The following is a 20,782-nucleotide window of genomic DNA, read 5'->3' on the forward strand; positions in this document are numbered from 1 at the left end:
TAAAATTGATGCTAATTTCTTAAACTTCCAAATAATTTGCCTTCTTTGGTAACAGAGATGAGGAGGACCTCATATTCTCAGGTTTTGTGTGATGTGAGATCTGAAAGCAGATTACAGGAACCCTGAGACCTGTGGTTTCCCCTACTAAAAAGATAACCACAAACTAGACCCAAACCTCTGGGTCTTCAGTTGGCTGTTAGGACAGAGCTCCAGACAAAAATTATGATTCTAGTATGAAGAACTACCTTTACACCCTATGCTTCAATGTAGGGTTAGACATTTCTTATGTTCACACTAACATTTACAGAGTAATAGGCAACTTGTGCCAACAATAACCACCTGATTATAATTCTGAAGTTCATGGCCCAAATGTTCCCATGGACACTCTTATTTCCTGGTGTAACTCAAAGACTAGCGAAAATAACTAACTAATTTGTGAGATTTAACTGGATATTCAGGTTAAACCACACTCAGTACTTACAGATTCAATGGCTAACGTGATAGCACTGAGTGTCCCTGTTGTTTTGACAAGGAAATTTGACTTTGTAAATTTCTGAGTAGATAGGTATGGGAAACAGAATGTTATGGTTTGGATGTGAAGTGTTCCCCAAAAGCTCACATGTGAGACAATTCAAGAAGGTTCAGAGAGGAAATGATTGGTTTAACATAATCAGTGAATTAATCACTTGATGGGATTGATTAAGTGGCGACTAAAGGCAGGTGGGATATGGCTGGAGGAGGTGGTCATTGGGGGCATGGCTTTGAAGAAAACATTTGTATTTGGTGAGTGCAGTCTCTCCTCCTGCTTCCTGATCATCATGTGAGCTGCTTCCCACCAACACACTCTTCCTTGATGATATTCAGCCTCATGTGGAGCCCTGAGGAATGGAGCCAGCTGTCTATGGACTGAGATCTCTGAAACCATGAGCCCTTAAATAAAAATTTTATCATTTTTATCCTCTAAAATTGTTCTGGTTGGGTCTTTTACTCATAGTAGTGAAGAAGCTGGCTAAAACACAGAACATCCATCATTACAAAGTAAACACTGTTATCATTTATACTGACCAAACAAATGTTTGACTTTACATATAAAAAAATAATTAGAACTACAGGGTAAGGAAGTTCAAAAATAATCTTTCCAAGGAAAGCTCTAGCCCAATCTTAAAATTAAGCATTAATCCTTGAACGTCAAAGACTTCACATTTTTAAAGATGATTTTTTCAGTGATTTATTAAATTTAAATTATTTTAATGCACATATACACATAAAATTATACATACTTCAGTGGTATCATGTTATATTTCCATAAATCTGTACATTATGTAATGTTCAAGTTAGGATAAATACTTTAATCTCTTAAAAATTTTATCATGTCTTATTGGTGAAAACATTCAAACTCCTTTCTTCTACCTTTTGGAAAAATGCAGTATATTATCATTGTCTATAATCTGCCCACTGCGTACTTGGTTTCCAGTACCATGCACTGGTATATTGCTTTTTAGAATATGCAAATCAACCGTTTTATCTACTCTTCATATAATTCAATCATCCCTGTGACTGTTGGGAGAGCAACCCCCAATGTCATATAGGGCCAGTTGCAGATCTTTGGCCTTAGAACGGGTCTAGATCTAGAAACTGTACCTGACATACCATCCTTCCAACTCCAACCAAGCATTGTAAACCTGTGCAATGAATAAGGTCTGGAATATTCAAAGTTTAACTCAAATTCCACCTCAGTTTGAAATCTTGAATTCTGTTTCACATTTAGTTTTTAGTATCACAATTATTTATAGATATAGCTGAAAGAGATATATGTATGGATGAACTTAATTCATAGTATACCCTGTATCTATCAATTTTCTTTCATTTCACTACAACAGAGCTTGTGGCTAGGGCTTGTCCTCCTGGAAAAACAAGATAAAAAAGTGAAAAGGGAATTTTTGAACTTGAGGATAGAGTGTTAATTCTCTAGGAGAGAATTCTTCCACATGAAGTGCATTTGATGAGTTCCTGCTTCAAACAAACATTTCTTATTAGTCAAAAAGAAATGGGGCTCCACTAGGAATGTTTGCCTGTGGACACTGTGAAAATTCATAACTAGCTGTCATATGTGTAGGGGCTTCTTGTCACTTTTGTAGTTACTTCTTCATTACTCACTCTGTTTGAAATAGAATTTTAGTTGTCTCCACTGTTCATCTCAGGATGTGTTGAGTGTGTGTGTGTGTGTGTGTGTGTGATACATAATGCATGGTGAGATGATAAAATACCCATTTTTATATAACAAAATGTTTCCATTTTTTCTTAAACATTGAATACTGTATGCATGAATATTTGCATCATTAAGAGAAAATGAACTGTTTTTAAAGGCCTACTGTGTTCATTCTCTGATCTATACACATTTAGATCATGAATCTCACAAAGTCCTGAGAAATGAATCTCACTGTCTCCACTGTACTGATTAGGAGACCAAGGCTTTGAGAAGTGTGCATGTCAAAGGTCACATCAACAAAAACTGGGATCTGAGCAGGATTGTTCTGATTTTAATGGGTCTTTTCTTTTACTCTCAACTTCCTAAGATGGTAATTTGGTTTCTTTCATGAAAATCTTGTTAGAACTTTAAAAAAATCCATTAATGTTAATTGCACCAGCCATTCTGTATGACTCCTAGCAGTAACATAGGTCCTTCATTGCACTTATTGGTTTGTGGTGATCATATATAAAACATGGAAGGATAGAGGAAGGCTAGATTCCTAGTCATCCATTCTCTCTGAGATGAAAAGAGGAATCTTACTAAAACTCAATGGTGGACAGCCAGAGTGTCTTGATGAAGAAGAAAGAATACATTGGAGCCAAGCTAGTTGTGTCAGCAGCAGTAGTAGTGCTTGTTCAGCACAGAGAGAAACATAACAAACAGATTTAATATGGAAAACTTGAGATCAGAAAAGCAGCCTTCTCTTAGCAGATCCAAATGATGCATGGCATACTGGTGCATAAAAAGTGCCTCATGTTTCCCAAGTGGCCAAAGAGCTGAGGTAGGAGAAATCTTGAGGTGGCTTTGCTGCAGCTGCTGCTGCAGGAATCAAGAGATCTGGGCAAACATAGCCACATTGTTCTTGCAAGCACCTACCACATGACCTAAGGTGTACAAAGCAGAACAGGAGTGAAATAGTCATAGAGCTTATATTATCCAGGGGAACTCAAGTTGTAAAAGAGAAGAGGGCCTACCTTGCTTCCCCCTTTGAGTTTGTTGGCTCACATGACCCTTCTCAAACACTTCAGGAATCTGAAAAAACATGTGTGAATATACTCAGGAACTAAGCATAGGGAGCCTGGAAAGGATGTGTTCATGGGCAGCAGAGAGGGTAAAGGATTGGCTCTCCCACCCCACAAATAGAATCCTTGGCAGGCTCCTGAGATCCAGACTCGCAGCAGAGATCTGCAACTGCCAATCCCTAGGGGTGTGTTGATCTAATCTCTCCAGAGCAAATACCACCCAACAGAGCCCAGAAGCCTGATTAGACCTAAGCCCCAACTTCCAGAACTCCACAAACAGAATTCTGCAGTGGCCCCTGGGAGTGTATTGATCTGTTCTGACAGTACTTCCCATCCCATCAGACTGGAGGAAACAGAAGTTGAGAAGCTAAGAATTATTTGAATCAGCTTCTGTTGTAGGTCACTTCCACTGGCATATCTGGGAAACTGTGAAGAAAGTTCTAAGCGGAAAGTTTACAGCTATGAGTGTCTAGATAAAAAAAAGTCAGAAAAATCCCAAATAAACAACCCAATGATACATCTCAAGAATGTGGAAAAAGAAGAGTAAACCAGTTCCAAAACCAATAAAATTAAGATCAGAGCCAAAATCTATAAACTTGAGGATAAAAGAAAAATAATACAAAGATCAATGATGATTAGCACTTAGCCAAACTAAACAAAAAGATAAAGGGAGAAAAATCAAATTAATGAGATTATAAATGAGGGAAAGATCAATTGGGAGTATTTAGAAAACTTAAACGGAAGGCTCTGAAAGATGGTGGCGAAGGGAGTGCATCACCAACATGTACCGCATCACTGTGCGGGAGAATGATGAGTTAGAACGGCTAAAAGCTATCTTGTTAGGAATTTCCAGCAAAATTGGGGTGCTCCAAAACCTAGAGGAAGGATTTCCATCGCACGAGGATCAGCTATGGGGGCTCAAACGCGAGCGATTTGTCCACAAGGAGGGTCACGCTGCTTATTCAGCAAATCGCCCCACGGCTAGAGTCTGCGGCGCGCGCTGGGAAACGACGAGATAGCAACGCAAAGATACAGTGCTGCGGATTCTGCGGGCTCCTGCCAGCTGTGCAATCACTGTACTCAGCGCTGAATTATGGGTTTGAGACAGGGGAAGGAAGCGATCCAATTCTGTTCTCCACAGCAGTCAGACCACAGAGGAAGCCATCAGCCACCATCTTGGAGAGCTGACGTCACCATCCCTGTTTTCGACTGATCGCAGCTCATTCAGTATAGATCAGGTAATTTCAGGCTGCCATTCGCCTGCGTCCGCAGACAAATTACTCAGGCTCAGTGCTAAAGAACCCGCGGAAACTGCTTCTTGGAGCCTGCTCCTATCAGAACATACACTGAGCCCGGAGTGGCCGAATTCCGGCTCCCGGAACTGCTCTGGCCCAGGGCTAAAGAACCTGCGGAAACTGCTTCTCGGTCCCGGTCCTGCTGAATACTGTGGAGGTAAATACCAACCGAGCCTTCATAGGCAGTGGCAACAGGATTGAGACGGGGCTTGTGAGGGCCGGTCAGGACTCACCCGTTGCTTTGGTCACCCGGCAAAGGAAATGAAATGCTGCCATTTGCATGGGATACCAACATGGCAGAGATCTGATGTCATCAGAAAGCGGTGGAGGAGATAACTTCATTGATACCAGCGGCGACAGACAGTTGGTCTCCTGGTAAAGAAAGTGAGTCACATACACCCGAGTCTCTCTCACTTTGTCATCAAGCCAGAGGGGCAGAGCAGAGCCCCCACCCGCACCTGGAACAGGCCTAGCGACCGGCCAGTGTGGTAGTCACGTCACCCCAATTGGAGTAGGGGCCAAGCAGAGCCGCCGCCCGAGCCCACAAGGTAGGCAGACCTGTGACCGACCAGCGGAACAAGCCCAGTGGCCTGCCGGCGTGGTAGACAAGTCACCCCAATTGGAGTAGGGGCAGAGCAGAGCCGCCACCATCGCCTGCAAGGTAGTCAGACCTGCAACCGACCGGCAGAACAGACAAAGCAGACCTGCGACTGACCGGCAGAACAGGCCCAGAGGCCCGTCAGCGTGGTAGACAGATCACCCCAATTGGAGGAGGTGCACAGCCGCCGCCCGCCCCTGCAAAGGAGACTTTTCAACTATACAAGAGCAATATAAATATATAGGGGGAAAATTTCAAAAACACAACAGTTTCACCAAGCAGAAAGAAACACGAGCAGTATGAAAAGACAAGGAAAGAAATGACCACAAGCAATGCAGGTCAACTCAACTTTAGAAGAGGTAATAGCTGCAGCAGATGGAATGTCAGATAAAGAATTCAGGATATACATGCTTCAGATGATCTGGAGTCTCAAGGAAGACATTAGACAGCAAAATCAGACAATGAAAGATCACTTCAACAATGAGTTACATAAACAAATCCAAGAAGCAAAAGATCAACTATACAGGGAGATAGAGGTTATAAAAAACAAACAAACAGAAATCCTAGAAATGCAGGAAGCAATAAACCAACTTAAAAACTCAATTGAGAATACTACCAGCAGAGTAGAACACTTAGAAGATAGAACATCAGACAATGAAGACAAACTATTTCAACTGGAAAAGAACATAGACAGCTCAGCAAGACTGTTAAGAAACCATGAGCAGAACATCCAAGAAATATGGGATAACATAAAGAGACCAAACTTAAGAGTCATTGGGATACAGGAAGGTATAGAGCTCCAAACCAAAGGAATGAGCAATCTATTCAATGAAATAATACGAGAAAACTTCCCAGACTTGAAGAATGAGACAGAATCCCAAATCCTAGAAGCCTACAGGACTCCGAATGTGCAAAATCATAAGAGATCCACACCTAGACACATTATAATGAAGATGCCCAACATACAGAATAAGGAGAGAATTTTAAAAGTTACAAGAGAAAGGAAGCAGATTACATTTAGGGGTAAACCCATCAGGATAACAGCTGATCTCTCAACACAGACTCTGAAAGCTAGAAGATTCTGGAATAGCATATTTCAAACACTGAAAGAAAATGGGTTCCAACCAAGAATCGTGTATCCAGCGAAATTAAGCTTCAAGATGGGAGATGAAATTAAAACCCTCCACGATAAACAAAAGTTAAAAGAATTTGCAGCTAGAAAACCATCTCTTCAAAACATCCTCAGCAAAACATTACAGGAAGAGGAAATGGAAAATAACAATGAAAACCAACAGTGGGAGGTAGGACAGTAAAGGGGGGAAAATAATCAAACAGGAAAACAAACCATCTTTAGTAACATAAATAAACAAATATGGCTGGAACAACAACCCATATCTCAATAATAACCCTAAATGTTAATGGCTTAAACTCACCAATCAAGAGACACAGGCTAGTAGAATGGATCACAAAACAAGACCCAACAATATGCTGCCTACAGGAGATGCATTTGATAGGAAAAGACATACATAGACTGAAGGTGAAAGGTTGGGAAAAATCATATCACTCATATGGACTTCGGAAACAAGCAGGAGTGTCCATACTCATATCAAATAAAATAGATTTCAAGCAAAGTTAATCAAAAGGGATAAAGAGGGACACTACATACTGCTCAAGGGAACCATACAGCAACAAGACATAACAATCATAAATATATATGCCCCAAACAATGGTGCAGCTATGTTCATCAAACAAACTCTTCTCAAGTTCAAGAGTCTAATAGACCACCATACAATAATCATGGGAGACTTCAACACACCTCTCTCACCACTGCACAGATCTTCCAAACAAAAGTTGAATAAGGAAACTATAGAACTCAATAACACAATTAATAACCTAGACTTAATTGACATATATAGAATATACCACCCAACATCAAGCAGTTACACTTTTTTCTCAGCAGCACATGGATCCTTCTCAAAAATAGATCATATATTATGTCACAGGGCAACTCTTAGACAATAAAAAAGAGTAGAGATAATACGATGCATCTTATCTGATCATAATGGAATGAAACTAAAAATCAAGGATAAAAGAAGGAAGGAAAAATCATGCATCACTTGGAGAATCAACAATAGGTTACTGAATGATCAATGGGTTATAGAAGACATCAAGGAGGAAATTAAAAAATTCTTAGAGATAAATGAAAACACAGACACAACATATCGGAATCTATGGGACACATTGAAAGCAGTTCTAAGAGGAAAATTCATTGCTTGGAGTTCATTCCTTAAAAAAAGAAAAAACCAACAAATAAATGATCTCATACTTCATCTCAAAATCCTTGAAAAGGAAGAGCAAAACAACAGCAAAAGAAGTAGAAGGCAAGAATATCAATAGAGGAAATGGAAGAAACCATCAAAAGACTACCAACTAAGAAAAGCCCAGGACCGGATGGGTATACAGCAGAGTTTTACAAAACCTTTAAAGAGGAACTAATACCAATACTTTTCAAGCTATTTCAGGAAATAGAAAAAGAGGGAGAACTTCCAAATTCATTCTACGAGGCCAACATCACCCTGATTCCTAAACCAGACAAAGACACTTCAAAGAAAGAAAACTACAGACCAATATCTCTAATGAACCTAGATGCAAAAATCCTCAATAAAATTCTGGCGAATCGGATACAAAAACATATCAAAAAAATTGTGCACCATGATCAAGTAGGATTCATCCCTGGGATGCAAGGCTGGTTCAATATACGGAAATCAATAAATGTTATTCACCACATCAATAGACTTAAAAATAAGAACCATATGATCATCTCGATAGATGCGGAAAAAGCATTCGACAAAGTACAGCATCCCTTTATGTTCAAAACTCTAGAAAAACTAGGGATAACAGGAACATACCTCAATATTGTAAAAGCAATCTATGCTAAGCCTCAGGCTAGCATCATCCTGAATGGAGAAAAATTGAAAGCATTCCCTCTAAAATCTGGAACAAGACAGGGATGCCCTCTCTCTCCACTTCTGTTCAACATAGTTCTCGAAACACTGGCCAGAGCAATTAGACAGATGAAAGAAATTAAAGGCATCAAAATAGGAAAAGAAGAACTTAAATTATCACTATTTGCAGGTGACATGATTCTATACTTAGCAGACCCAAAAGGTCTACAAAGAAACTATTAGAGCTAATAAATGAATTCAGCAAAGTGGCAGGATATAAAATCAACACGCATAAATCAAAGGCATTCCTGTATATCAGCGACAAATCCTCTGAAATGGAAATGAGGACAACCACTCCATTCACAATATCCTCAAAAAATAAAAATAAAATACTTGGGAATCAACCTAACAAAAGAGGTGAAAGACTTATACAATGAAAACTACAGAACCCTAAAGAGAGAAATAGAAGAAGATCTTAGAAGATGGAAAAATATACCCTGTTCATGGATAGGCAGAACTAACATCATCAAAATGGCGATATTACCAAAAGTTCTCTATAGGTTTAATGCAATGCCAATCAAAATCCCAACGGCATTTCTTGTAGAAATAGAGAAAGCAATCATGAAATTCATATGGAAAAATAAAAGACCCAGAATAGCAAAAACAATGCTAAGCAGGAAGTGTGAATCAGGCGGTATAGCGATACCAGACTTCAAACTATACTACAGAGCAATAGTAACAAAAACAGCATGGTACTGGTACCAAAACAGGCGGGTGGACCAATGGTACAGAATAGAGGACACAGAAACCAATCCACAAAACTACAACTATCTTATATTTGATAAAGGGGCTAAAAGCATGCAATGGAGGAAGGATAGCATCTTCAACAAATGGTGCTGGGAAAACTGGAAATCCATATGAAACAAAATGAAACTGAATCCCTTTCTCTCACCATGCACAAAAGTTAACTCAACATGGATCAAGGAGCTTGATATCAAATCAGAGACACACCGTCTGATAGAAGAAAAAGTTGGCTACGATCTACATACTGTGGGGTTGGGCTCCAAATTCCTCAATAGGACACCCATAGCACAAAAGTTAATAACTAGAATCAACAAATGGGACTTACTCAAACTAAAAAGTTTTTTCTCAGCAAAAGAAACAGTAAGAGAGGTAAATAGGGAGCCTACATCCTGGGAACAAATCTTTACTCCTCACACTTCAGATAGAGCCCTAATATCCAGAGTATACAAAGAACTCAAAAAATTAGACAATAAGATAACAAATAACCCAATCAACAAATGGGCCAAGGACCTGAACAGACACTTCTCAGAGGAGGACATACAATCAATCAACAAGTACATGAAAAAATGCTCACCATCTCTAGCAGTGAGAGAAATGCAAATCAAAACCACCGTAAGATACCATCTCACTCCAGTAAGATTGGCAGCCATTATGAAGTCAAACAACAACAGTGCTGGCAAGGATGTGGGGAAAAGGGTACACTTGTACATTGCTGGTGGGACTGCAAATTGGTGCAGCCAATTTTGAAAGCAGTATGGAGATTTCTTGGAAAGCTGGGAATGGAACCACCATTTGACCCAGCTATTCCCCTTCTCAGTCTATGCCCTAAAGACCTAAAAAGAGCATGCTACAGGGACACTGCTACATCGATGTTCATAGCAGCACAATTCACAATAGCAAGACTGTGGAACCAACCTAGATGCCCTTCAATAGACGAATGGATAAAAAAATGTGGCATTTATACACAATGGAGTATTACTCTGCATAAAAAAATGACAAAATCATAGAATTTGCAGGGAAATGGATGGCATTAGAGCAGATTTTGCTAAGTGAAGCTAGCCAATCCCTGAAAAACAAATGCCAAATGTCTTCTTAGATATAAGGAGAGTAACTAAGAACAGAGTAGGGACGAAGAGCATGAGAAGAAGATTAACATTAAACAGGGATGAGAGGTGGGAGGGAAAGGGAGAGAGAAGGGAAATTGCATTGAAATGGAAGGAGACCCTCAGGGTTATACAAAATTACATACAAGAGGAAGTGAGGGGAAAGGGAAAAATAATATAAGGGGGAGAAATGAATTACAGTAGAGGGGATAGAGAGAGAAGAGGGGAGGGGAGGGGAGGGGGGATAATAGAGGATAGGAAAGGCAGCAGAATACAACAGACACTAGTATGGCAATATGTAAATCAATGGAAGTGTAACTGATGTGATTCTGCAATCTGTATATGGGGTAAAAATGGGAGTTCATAACCCACTTGAATCAAAGTGTGAAATATGATATATCAAGAACTATGTAATGTTTTGAACAACCAACAATAAAAATTTAAAAAAAATAGAAATCTTATACTCCAATAAATTGGAAAACCTAGAAGAAAGGGACTCATTTCTAGACAAATACAATCTGCCAAAACTAAATCAAGAGGATGTCGGAAACCTAAACAGATAAATAAATTGTAATGACATACAAGCAGTAATAAAAAGCCTTCCAACAAAGAAATGCCCAGGACCACATGGAATCTTAGCTGAATTCTACCAAACCTTTAAAGAAGAACTAGTGCCAATATTCCTCAAATTATTTCATGAAATAGACAAGGATGGAACACTTCCAAATTTACTCTATGAAGCCAATATCACACTCATACCAAATCCAGATAAGGACACATCGAGGAAAGAAACCTACTAAAATACTTACGAAACCTTGTAAAAATACTTAATAAAATATTAGTACATTTTGTTCAACAATATATTAAGAAGATTGCACACACAGCCATGTTGGTTTTAATCCAGAGATGCAAGAATGGTTTAATGTATGCAAATCAATAAATGTAATTCACCACATTAACAGAATTAAGAACAAAAAATATAGTACTCTTGATAGATAAAGAGAAAGCTTTTGATAATATTCAGCATTCATCTGTGATAAAGACACCTAAGAAACTAGGGCTAGAAGGAGCCTACCTCAACATCATAAAGACTTTATATGTAAAAAACCCAAAGCCAACTTCATGGTAAATGGGAAAAAGTGAATGTGTTTCCTTGAAAATATGATACAAGACAAGGATGCCCACTTTCACCATTCCTACTTAATATGGTGCTAGAAATTCTAGCTAGAGCTATTATATGAGAGAAATAAATAAAAGTGATAAAAATAAAATAAAATCAATCTATCACTGCTTGCAGATTATATGATCCTACACCTAGAAGATCCAAAAACTCCACAAAAAGACTGCTAGAGCTAATAATCAAATTTAGCAAAGTATCAGGTTTAAAAAATCAACATACAAAATTTAATAACTTTTCTATATACCAACAACAAAATTATTGAGAAAAAAATCAAGAAAACAATTTTATTCACAATAGCCTCAAAAAACATTACCTAGGAATGAATCTAACAAAGGTGGTGAAAGATGTCTATAATGAAAACTATAGAACACTAAAAAGAGAAATTGAAATAGGCCTCAACAGATGGAAAGACATCTCCTGTTCATGGATAGGAAGAACAATATTGTTAATACTGCCATACTACCAACAGCATAGTACAGATTCAATGTAATCCCCATCAAAATATCAGTGATGTTCTTCATGGTACTAGAAAAAACAGTCCTGAAATTCATTTGGAAGAATAAAAGAATAGCCAAAGCAATTTTAATCCAAAAAAAGCCATGCTAGAGGCACAACTGACTTCAAATTATACCACAAAGCTATAGTAACAAAAACTGCATGGTACTGGCATAAAAATAGATGCATAGACAAAGGATGTAAAGTAAAAGACACAGAAACAGACTCACATGTCTATGCTCATCTGATCCTTGACAAAATGCCAAAAAACATATATTGGAGAAAACAGAGCACCCCTTTTTATATGGTTCTTGTTAGTTACACATGACAGTAGAATCCATTTAGATAAAATTATACAAGCACGGACTATAATTTATTCTAATTAGGAACTCATTCTTGTGGGTGGGCATAATGGCATTCACTTAGGTATTTTCATTTGTGTACATAGGAAAATTATGTTACATTTATTCTACTGCCTTTTCTATTCCTATCCTCTCCCTTCCTTTCATTCCATTTTGTCTAATCTATTGCACTTCTATTTTAATAAATAGCGCTGTGAAAAGAATGAAACCAAACCTTTAACTCTCATCCTGCACAAAAGTCACCCCAAAATGAAGCACAGACCTTGGAATTAGACCAGAAGCTATGCAAGTCCTAGAAGAAAATATAGGGTCAACACTCCAGCTTTTAGGAACAGGTAATGACTTTCTTAATAGGACCCCTAAAACTCAGAAAATAATGCCAAGAGTTAATAAATGGATGACATCTAATTAAAAACTTCTGCACAGAAAAGGAAAAAAATAGTAATGTGAAGAGAGAACCCACAGAATTGGAGAAATACTTTGCAAACTTTTCTTCTGACAGAGTATTAATGTCTAGAATATATGAAAAATTTGAAAAACTTTACACCAATTAATAAATGGGCAAATTAACTAAACAGATGCTACACAAAAGCAGAAATACAAATAACCAACAAATAAATAAAAAAATGATCAACATCATTAGCAATTAGAGAAATGAAAATAAAAAATACACTGAGATTTCATCCATACCAGTCAGAATAGAAGTCATCAAGAATATAAATAATAATAAAAGCTGGAGAGGATGTGGAGAAAAAGAAACACTATTACACTGTTCAGGGACTGTCAATTAGTACAACCACTGTGCAAATCAGTATGAAGTAGAGACTCCTCAAACAACTAGGCATGGGACCACCATACATGTGACCTAGACATACCACTTCTATGTATTTATTCTGAAGAATTAAAGTCATTTTACTACAGTGATACATGAATACCCATGTTCATAGAAACATAATTCACAATAGCCAAACTATGGAATAAGCCTAGGTGTCCAATAGATGAATAAAGAAAATGTTGTACATATACACTATGGAGTTTTATTCAGCCATAGGAAAAACGAAATTAGGGCATTTTCAGGAAGATAGATGGAACTAAAGATAATAATGATAAGCAAAATAAGTCAAACTCAGAAAATTAAGGGTCGTATGTTTTCTATCATAGGCCAGAAGTTAGAGAGGAAAAAGAGAAACAAAGGTCATGGTGGATTTCCTAAAAGTCAAAGGGAGATCAGTAAAGGAAAGGGACCAAGGGATGGAAGAAAGGGAGGGAAGGGGAAATTGCTTGAGTGTGATATGGGCCAAATTATATTGTTATATTGTGTGTATTTATGAATATGTAACAACAAATCCCATCAACATATACAACTATAATGAACCAAAAAAATGTGGAATAACAAAGACATGACTGTGTCACTCAAACTGTTTTTTTCTGCACAACTCCCCTTTTATTCCACTCCTGTATTTATCATGCCAAAGCAGGGTTGATCATGTCATTTACTTCCCTAAAACCATCAATAAGTTTCCCTTGTCCATTCTTTTAAAAAATAATTTCTGAATACTGTAAAAATTAAAATTCTTTACATTCTTACTTCATAAAAAAAAACAATGCATTAAGTGAAGATTCTTCTACCCCACTCCCACCCCATGCTCCTCTCTCCAGTGGATGTAATTACTTCGAACACACACGTAACTTTGTCATTGTCATTTTCATTTCTATCTATATATGGAACCTATCTCATATGGTAGGAGGTAGAGATATATGTTCGTCTTTTCAATAGACAATTGTCTAATACTAATAGTTTAACAATATATTGTTTTTCTACAGTTTAAAATTGCTATGTCATACTTTGAATATACACTTTAAAGACTTTTCTGGAGTCTTTCTGCTCTATTTATCTATCTCATTCTTCTTACATCCTTACCACATTATGTCAGTAGCTCTGCTATTACCATTAGTATCTACCATGCTAAATGTCTACAACTAGTTTTTAGTCACAGTCTCATGTTTATGCATCCTTTAAGAATATATAATATGCCCTATTTTTAACATAACCTAGAATAAAAAATAAAATTTTATGGTGAATTTGATTAGAATTGTAGTCATTTACATATAAATTTAGTAGGTATAGTCTTCAGTATTACTGTAGTTTTTATCTTCTTGAATTTGCCTTTCCATTTATTAAGGTTTTATTGTGGGTCTTTGGTAAAACTTCACTCAGTGCTGTTAATATATCTCTCACATTTTTTGTATAAATGTAATAACAAATTTTAAAATTAACTCCTTTTCCATTTTATTAAATTTTTCATGGCTCTAGAAATACAGACAATGTTTGAGGCTTCTGATAATTCTTCTTATGATATTAGAATAAGGGAAAAACAGGGCAAAGGGATTGAATGGTCACCATTCACACATTTACTCAAGGTGCAAAGTATAAATAACAGCTCTAAATAATAAAAATAATGAAATTGTTGGTTTCAAAGGAAATCTTTATAACCAATGAATCAATCAACCAGTCATTCAAAGTTTAAAAAAACTTTTTACAAGTCTTGGAATAAGCAGCCAATGAAGTATAAAGTATCTGCTCACTGATAAAAATAAATACATTTATGTATAACATTTAAAAACCCCACTTTCTGAACATAATTTTTATCCAGTTCTCTTGTTCTAATTGGGCTGGTAGTTGTGAGCTGAGTGGGGACAAAACGTAATCCTGTTCCAGGTTAGGGATGGGGAGAAGGGGATGGAAAATATGTTGATTTTAAAATAAGCCTCAGTGGCAGAGCATCAGGTTAATTTTTTCAGTTTAATTTATACTTATCTGAACTTTAGCTGTTCATGGTAGGTGAGTGGTATTATTTAAAAGGGCATCACTTTTATACCAGTTCAAATAGAGCAGATTTCTAAAAATAATATATTAAACCTGTAGAACACTATATTTTCCACTTTATACAAATTTATAGTTGTTGAAATCAATTTGATTCCTGTCCCTGGGACCAATTTGTTTCAAATTCATCTGCTTCAGAGTTCTAGAAATTGGGGAATCAACTGAAAGAACTATTTGTATCAGAGTTGGGGAGCTGACCACCTGGGAGGATAAGGAGGTGTTTGGTGGTGGAAATGTGGTGAGCGACACTCCTGAGTGAAGCAGCAGTCTGAGCCAAAGTTTAGAGGGGAATAAGCAGGGTCTGTGGGAATCTGGCATGCCCAGGGCTGAAAGGTATATGACGGGTGGGGAGGGAGACGGAGCTGGAAAGAGAAGCAGATCACATACAGGGGAGATCCCACAGGACCTAATGATGCCCAAAAAACACTTGTTGAAGAAACAAAACAGAGATGGTAGAAGCCAAAGGAGGAGGTTTGGACCACATGGTTCTTCTAAGCCATTGTGTTCCCTGACAACTAAGTAAGACACTTCTCGAGGGTAGGGATGTCCAATGCACACTGTCCTCCCTGCCCCACTCCCCACTGGAAAATGGCTCCCTAACAACTGAAAACACAAGTAGAAGCTCCTGAGGGAGTAAGGACCCTTTCCTGGGGGCTTCCTGTGAGTTCACCACACAAAGTTGGGAATAGACAATTCTATGGTGGACCAGTCTTTCATGGAAGACAACATGCTCATGAGATGTCATAAGATGGAGTCCCTTATTCCATCAACTGCCAACCACTCTACAAGCACCAGCCCAAGAATTCCTGAGGCTCAGAACCCGGTGATCTCATCTTTAGAGAACAATGGGACTGGGACCTTCTGGGGACTCCCATTGGTGGGCAGAGTAGTGGGTGAGTTCACTCTTTGCAGAGCTGTAGTCCTGGTAACCAGAGTGAACTTTATGGATTCACGAAAGGAGGACCTGGGCCTCCCTGGCCGTAAGTACACCCAGACCTTTTGAGTGTGAGCGACAAACTTTCAGGGAAGACCCTTTGCATGGATGGGGTGGTGGCTGCCTGAATGGAATGCTATTTAGTTAAGAGACAGACTCCTCTAGGAAACTAAGGACTCCTTGAAGGCAGAGACCATGTTCTGCCCAAGCAGAAAAGATACAATTGAGGTCCTTGCCCTTAGTGAGGCTTCTCGGTCTGAATGACTGCATGGGTCCTGGACTGGGAGCCAGAAGGCCTGTCTTGAGTCTGGGCAGGTCTGGCCACTCTACACCTAGTGTTCCTTATCTGAAAAAGGCTAATGGGGTCTCTTATGTGCCCTGCAAATATAGCTTTGACTGAATCAGGAAATTATTAGGCATGTCTTTGAGAAGGGTGGGAAGGAATGAGAGGAAGAATGAGCCAAATCCAGGAGAGCAATGAGAAACAGTTCAGGTCCCAAGTTAGAGCTGTCAGTCAGCTTGTCTCTTTTCTTTTCTTTTTTTTTTTTTTACTGCCTCAGCATGGGTCCCATGGTACTTCGGGTTTTTGGGGCTCTGCACCGTGATAACTGGTGGCTGCATGCTCTTACTCCACTGGAGGAAGAACCTGCGGAGGAGACAGCGTGCCCAGCAGTGGGTGGAGGTGATGAAAGCTGCCACCTTCAGTTATAGTCCACTGCTCTACTGGGTCAACAAACGACGCAGATATGGCATGACGGTGGCCATCAGAATAGACCCTCCCTGGGCTGTTGCCTATACTGATATTCAACTCGAAATTCCGGATCTTCCATCAGAGCCGCACCCCCGTGAAGACAGGCGTCATGCCTTCAGAGGCAGCAGCCCCGAGGCAGAAGACCCTGTTCCCCTCCAACCTGCTCTGGTGGTCCCACAGCAGCCCTCACCTAAGGGGATGCCAGAGCGCCAGACCCCATCGCCCTTCCCGATTGTCTTTCCAGATATCCCCTCTGCCCCTCGCCTCAGCACCCTGAACTTTCCTCACATGCTGTCCCACCGGGCCTCCTACCCCTTTCTCAAGGCTCCTGAAAGGCAAGTCCACTTCTGTTCCCTTTCTGCACTGGCCCAAGGGATGAACTGACCCAATGTATAGACTTTTACTTCAGGGTCGAAGCCTACTGTCACTGAAAGTGAAAGCTTCAGGGGCCAGGTATTAGAAAAAGGAGTCAAAGTCAAGCCTGTGATCCTGATACACAGGTCATAACCCATATAGATGTTACATAGTAAAGTTTTTTTGAAAAATCAGAATCATTTGCGTCTCATTTACCAGTAAGAAGGCAACGTCCTTCCCCAGTGTGATGGTGGCACAAGTCTCACCAATACAATGGGAACTGGAGGCTGGCTCTGAAGAGACACATTGAGCCAATACTTGTGGATGAACTCAATTTCCTCCATCAAGTATTCAATGTGTTCAAGACCCTGGGCTAGGTCCCCAAAGGCACTGCTCTTCTGCAGGATGGGAAGTAAAATTGCCACAAGAGTAACGGTTGTCAATGGCACATGGCTACAGCAGTCCGCAGTGGCTATGCCACTGGCCAAGCAAGTCATCATGAGGTCAGTGAACCACACCACACTATCTGCTGACTGGGTGGTATCTATGATGTATCGATTCTTAGCTGGTTTTTCTCTACATTATTTCTAACAGAACAACACTGCAAAATGGTTATTATGATTTTTCTTTTACTGATGAGGAGACAGCTTCCAAGGTTTCTTTTTTGTTGTTATTTTCTCTGAGCCTCTTCTCCCATGTACATCTGCCTGGCATTACAGTTCCTGCTCTTCCACCCCATGGTATCCCTTCCCTAATCACATCTTCTTAAAACATCCTTGGTGAATGAATGCTTCACTGTGTGTGGAGTGTCATCAGCTTGGCCTGCAGATTTGCTTACTGGAAGGGCTGGTGGTAACCGCCTAATATTATATGGAGTAACACATCCAAAGCATGTAACTTAAGATATCCATGGCTGCACAAAAGTTGAGTCCCCTGTCATTCTTCTACATGGGAATATTAATAATTTTTATACTTTCTGGATAAGGTCCAAAAAGGAGACACAAAGATAATTATGTGATATTTGCCCCAGTTTAAAGATAAGAAAACATGATCTGTCCCCAAAATTTTTCCCATTTACTCTAAAAAATGAGCAAAACCACTTACCATATTTCATCTAAACTTTAAATGTACATGGCCCTGAGAGAAGTGCCTGTTTTTGCCTATTTTGTGGTGTGTGGTGTGTGTGATTGTGATTCTCAGAAGTTAGTAAACATGTAGCCAATCCCCCGACCCCTGTGTGGCCTGAAGGGCTTAGATCCAGCAACTGCAAAGAAAGCCTGATTCGTATCTATATGACCTCTAGCAATGTATTTTAAGCCATTTTTATTTTTTAAAGTTAAGTGGAACCATTTGTTCCTTGTGTAAACATGATCTTATATTGTATCTCAAAATACAAAACAGGACTAAGCAGATCTTCTCTGGAAGAACAGGGGCAGAGGTTCACTTCTCCCTCACCTTGGCCTCTCTTCACCTTGCCCCCTTCAACTCTGCAGAGACCTTAAGCCCCTGACATATAGTCTTCACTTCTTCCCATCCAAGACTCTAATTATGAAGGTAGATTCTAGAACATGAATTTGTGCCAATGACCAGTTAGCCCCTGCTTTCAAAGGAGGAGAGAAGCCATAAACATAAATCAAAGAAGATTTGCTTTCTCTTAAGAATGAAGGGAGTGGGGGGAAGCTTTGTAACACACAGTGACAAAAAAAATGTTTTATTCATATAAATTAAAATGGCTATCACTGATATGAAATGAAGCTCAAACTGAGTTTAAAAAAAAACTTGAATTCACCCCGTAAAATGAAACAAAATTGCTTATATGTGACCAAAATAGCTCCACTAGAACAAAAGTAGATTTGCATTACTTCATATGAGAATACAAGTTAGGTTAGGTTCATGTAACAAAAATTACATGCTCTGTAAAATCTCAGAATACCCAAATGTGTTCTGGTTTGGATATGATAGAAACAAAATCTAGTTGGTGTTGGTAAGCAAGCCAATGAGATGCACAGCAATCAAAAAGCTGTCAATAAAAACTACTTGACAGGCCACTGATCCCATAGGAGTCAAAATTCTCCACTGTGACCAGCAGCACCAGCACAGGGGGGTGGAGGGGTTATGTGCAGCAATGCAAAGAAAGGAAACTGCTGTAGAATGCAAAACAGCCAGCAGCAGAGGAAGGGTGTCCACTCCTCAGCTTTGTTGCCTCAGACCCATTCTTGGGTGCCAGGTACATTGCAGCATCTTGAAGCCAGGCACTTTATTCCTCTGGGAATTCTACAAGACCTGTTGCCTCTCTAAATAATGGAGAGACTCTTTAAGTAAACATTATGATGCCAGATTATATATATATACATATAATCAGAAAGCAATGCTTTGGGAAACTAAAGAAAGAAGAAGTAGGAGCTGCCACACAGAATAGCTAAAGGATTGCAAATGAAATCCAAACTCAGATCACTACCCAATCTTTCTCAGAGAGCTGAGGATGTGGCAGTTGATGCTTGACTATAGCTCAACACAAGGACTAGGCTGGGTAAGTGAGGACCCCATACAGATATAAATCCCACATTCACAGTAAGTAATTGGTTTCTGGGGCTTCTAAGCTGGTCTTCTTAACAAGAACAAAGGAAGTTGAGATAAGGACCTGTGTCTGGAGACATGACAGTTTCTCTGGCAGAATGACAAGGGATCACAGGCCTGAGTGCAGAATGGGTGCATGTGGCAATGACCCAGGGATTCCATTCCTAGGCATATATTGGGGGAAGAAAACATATCTACAAAACCCTGCACAATAATATTCACAGCAGAATTATTCCTAATAGTCCCAATGTGGAACAAATCAAAAAACTCATGAATGGATAAATAAAATGGGCTATGTCCATACAATGGAATATTACTCAGCCAAAAAAGAAATGAAGTACTGCTACATACTACAACATAAATAGACCAGGACAACATTACACTACAAGAAGCATACCCAAGGCCACATATTATGATTTTGTTCATAGGAAATATCCCAAACCCAGCATCACTCCAAAAAGACACTCCAGTCCCATTAATCATCACTCTCACTGTCTTCTTCTACCAGCCCCCAGTAACTACTAATCTACCTTTCATCTCTATGGATTTGCCTATTTTGAACAGTTCTTATAAATTAGATGTGACCCATTGTGTCACAGTACAGGAACAAAACAGTGGCTCCATAAATATTTGCTGAACCAGTGGAGAAGCAGTATAGAAAGAAAGAATATATGGTCTAGGAAAAGGTCACACAATTTTAGAGGTAGGAGAAATGTCATCTAGTCCAAATATCTAATTTTGTAGGTGAGGAAATCTAGATCCCCCAAAATCCTGGACTGACCCCCGGATAGTCAGACATAGAGTGACAGAAGTGAGAATTAGAACACAAAAGGTTTGATTTACAATGTAGGAGTTTTTGTAGACTAACTCCTCAAAATAAAAGTTCCCTTTTTCTTTCATTTCATCTAATATGATGCAGTGATCAGTACCTCCTTAGGTGTAGGGCTTCCTTACTTGCTTGTGTCTAAGCGAGGTTATGCTTCCTCTTGAATAATGTATTTTTCTCTTTTTTTATTTTTATTTTTATTTATTTTTTATTAGTTGTTCAAAACATTACATAGCTCTTGACATATATTTCATATGGGCTTTCAGGAACAGGAGGCGGAGTCAGGCTCATGAATATGCAAAGCAGAGGAGATTGGCAGATAATGCTCTCCTGCCAGGCTGGGCTTCTCACAGCCTGCTCCAGCTCTCAGTAAGGAGCCCTCCAGCAGCCATTGCTGTGTC

General features: G+C 39.1%; 1 protein-coding gene and 1 gene segment (V, D, J or C); one reads left to right on the plus strand and one right to left on the minus strand.

The window, feature by feature from the left end:
• The window catches only part of LOC124103944 (T-cell receptor gamma chain C region C7.5-like), a 92,583-nt gene that overhangs the window by 40,045 nt on the left and 31,756 nt on the right, over positions 1-20,782 (minus strand).
• LOC124103971 (testis-expressed protein 38-like) lies at positions 15,883-17,008 on the plus strand. The gene is made up of 2 exons (XM_046460645.1): positions 15,883-15,919; positions 16,434-17,008. The coding sequence occupies exons 1-2, from the start codon at positions 15,883-15,885 to the stop codon at positions 17,006-17,008; spliced, it is 612 nt and encodes a 203-aa protein (XP_046316601.1).

The sequence above is a fragment of the Marmota monax genome, unplaced genomic scaffold, assembly GCF_021218885.2.
Source record: "Marmota monax isolate L192 unplaced genomic scaffold, Marmota_monax_Labrador192_F-V1.1 WCK01_AAM20220418_F8-fsc00107, whole genome shotgun sequence".
Classification (NCBI taxonomy): Eukaryota; Metazoa; Chordata; class Mammalia; order Rodentia; family Sciuridae; genus Marmota; species Marmota monax.

What these genes read in the sequence shown, in the direction of transcription:
- LOC124103971 (XM_046460645.1), top strand. Translation starts at nt 15,883, where the DNA reads ATGGATTCACGAAAGGAGGACCTGGGCCTCCCTGGCC. An exon ending in GGACCTGGGCCTCCCTGGCC is followed by an intron (nt 15,920 to 16,433) that starts GTAAGTACACCC and finishes TTACTGCCTCAG; the next exon opens with CATGGGTCCCATGGTACTTC.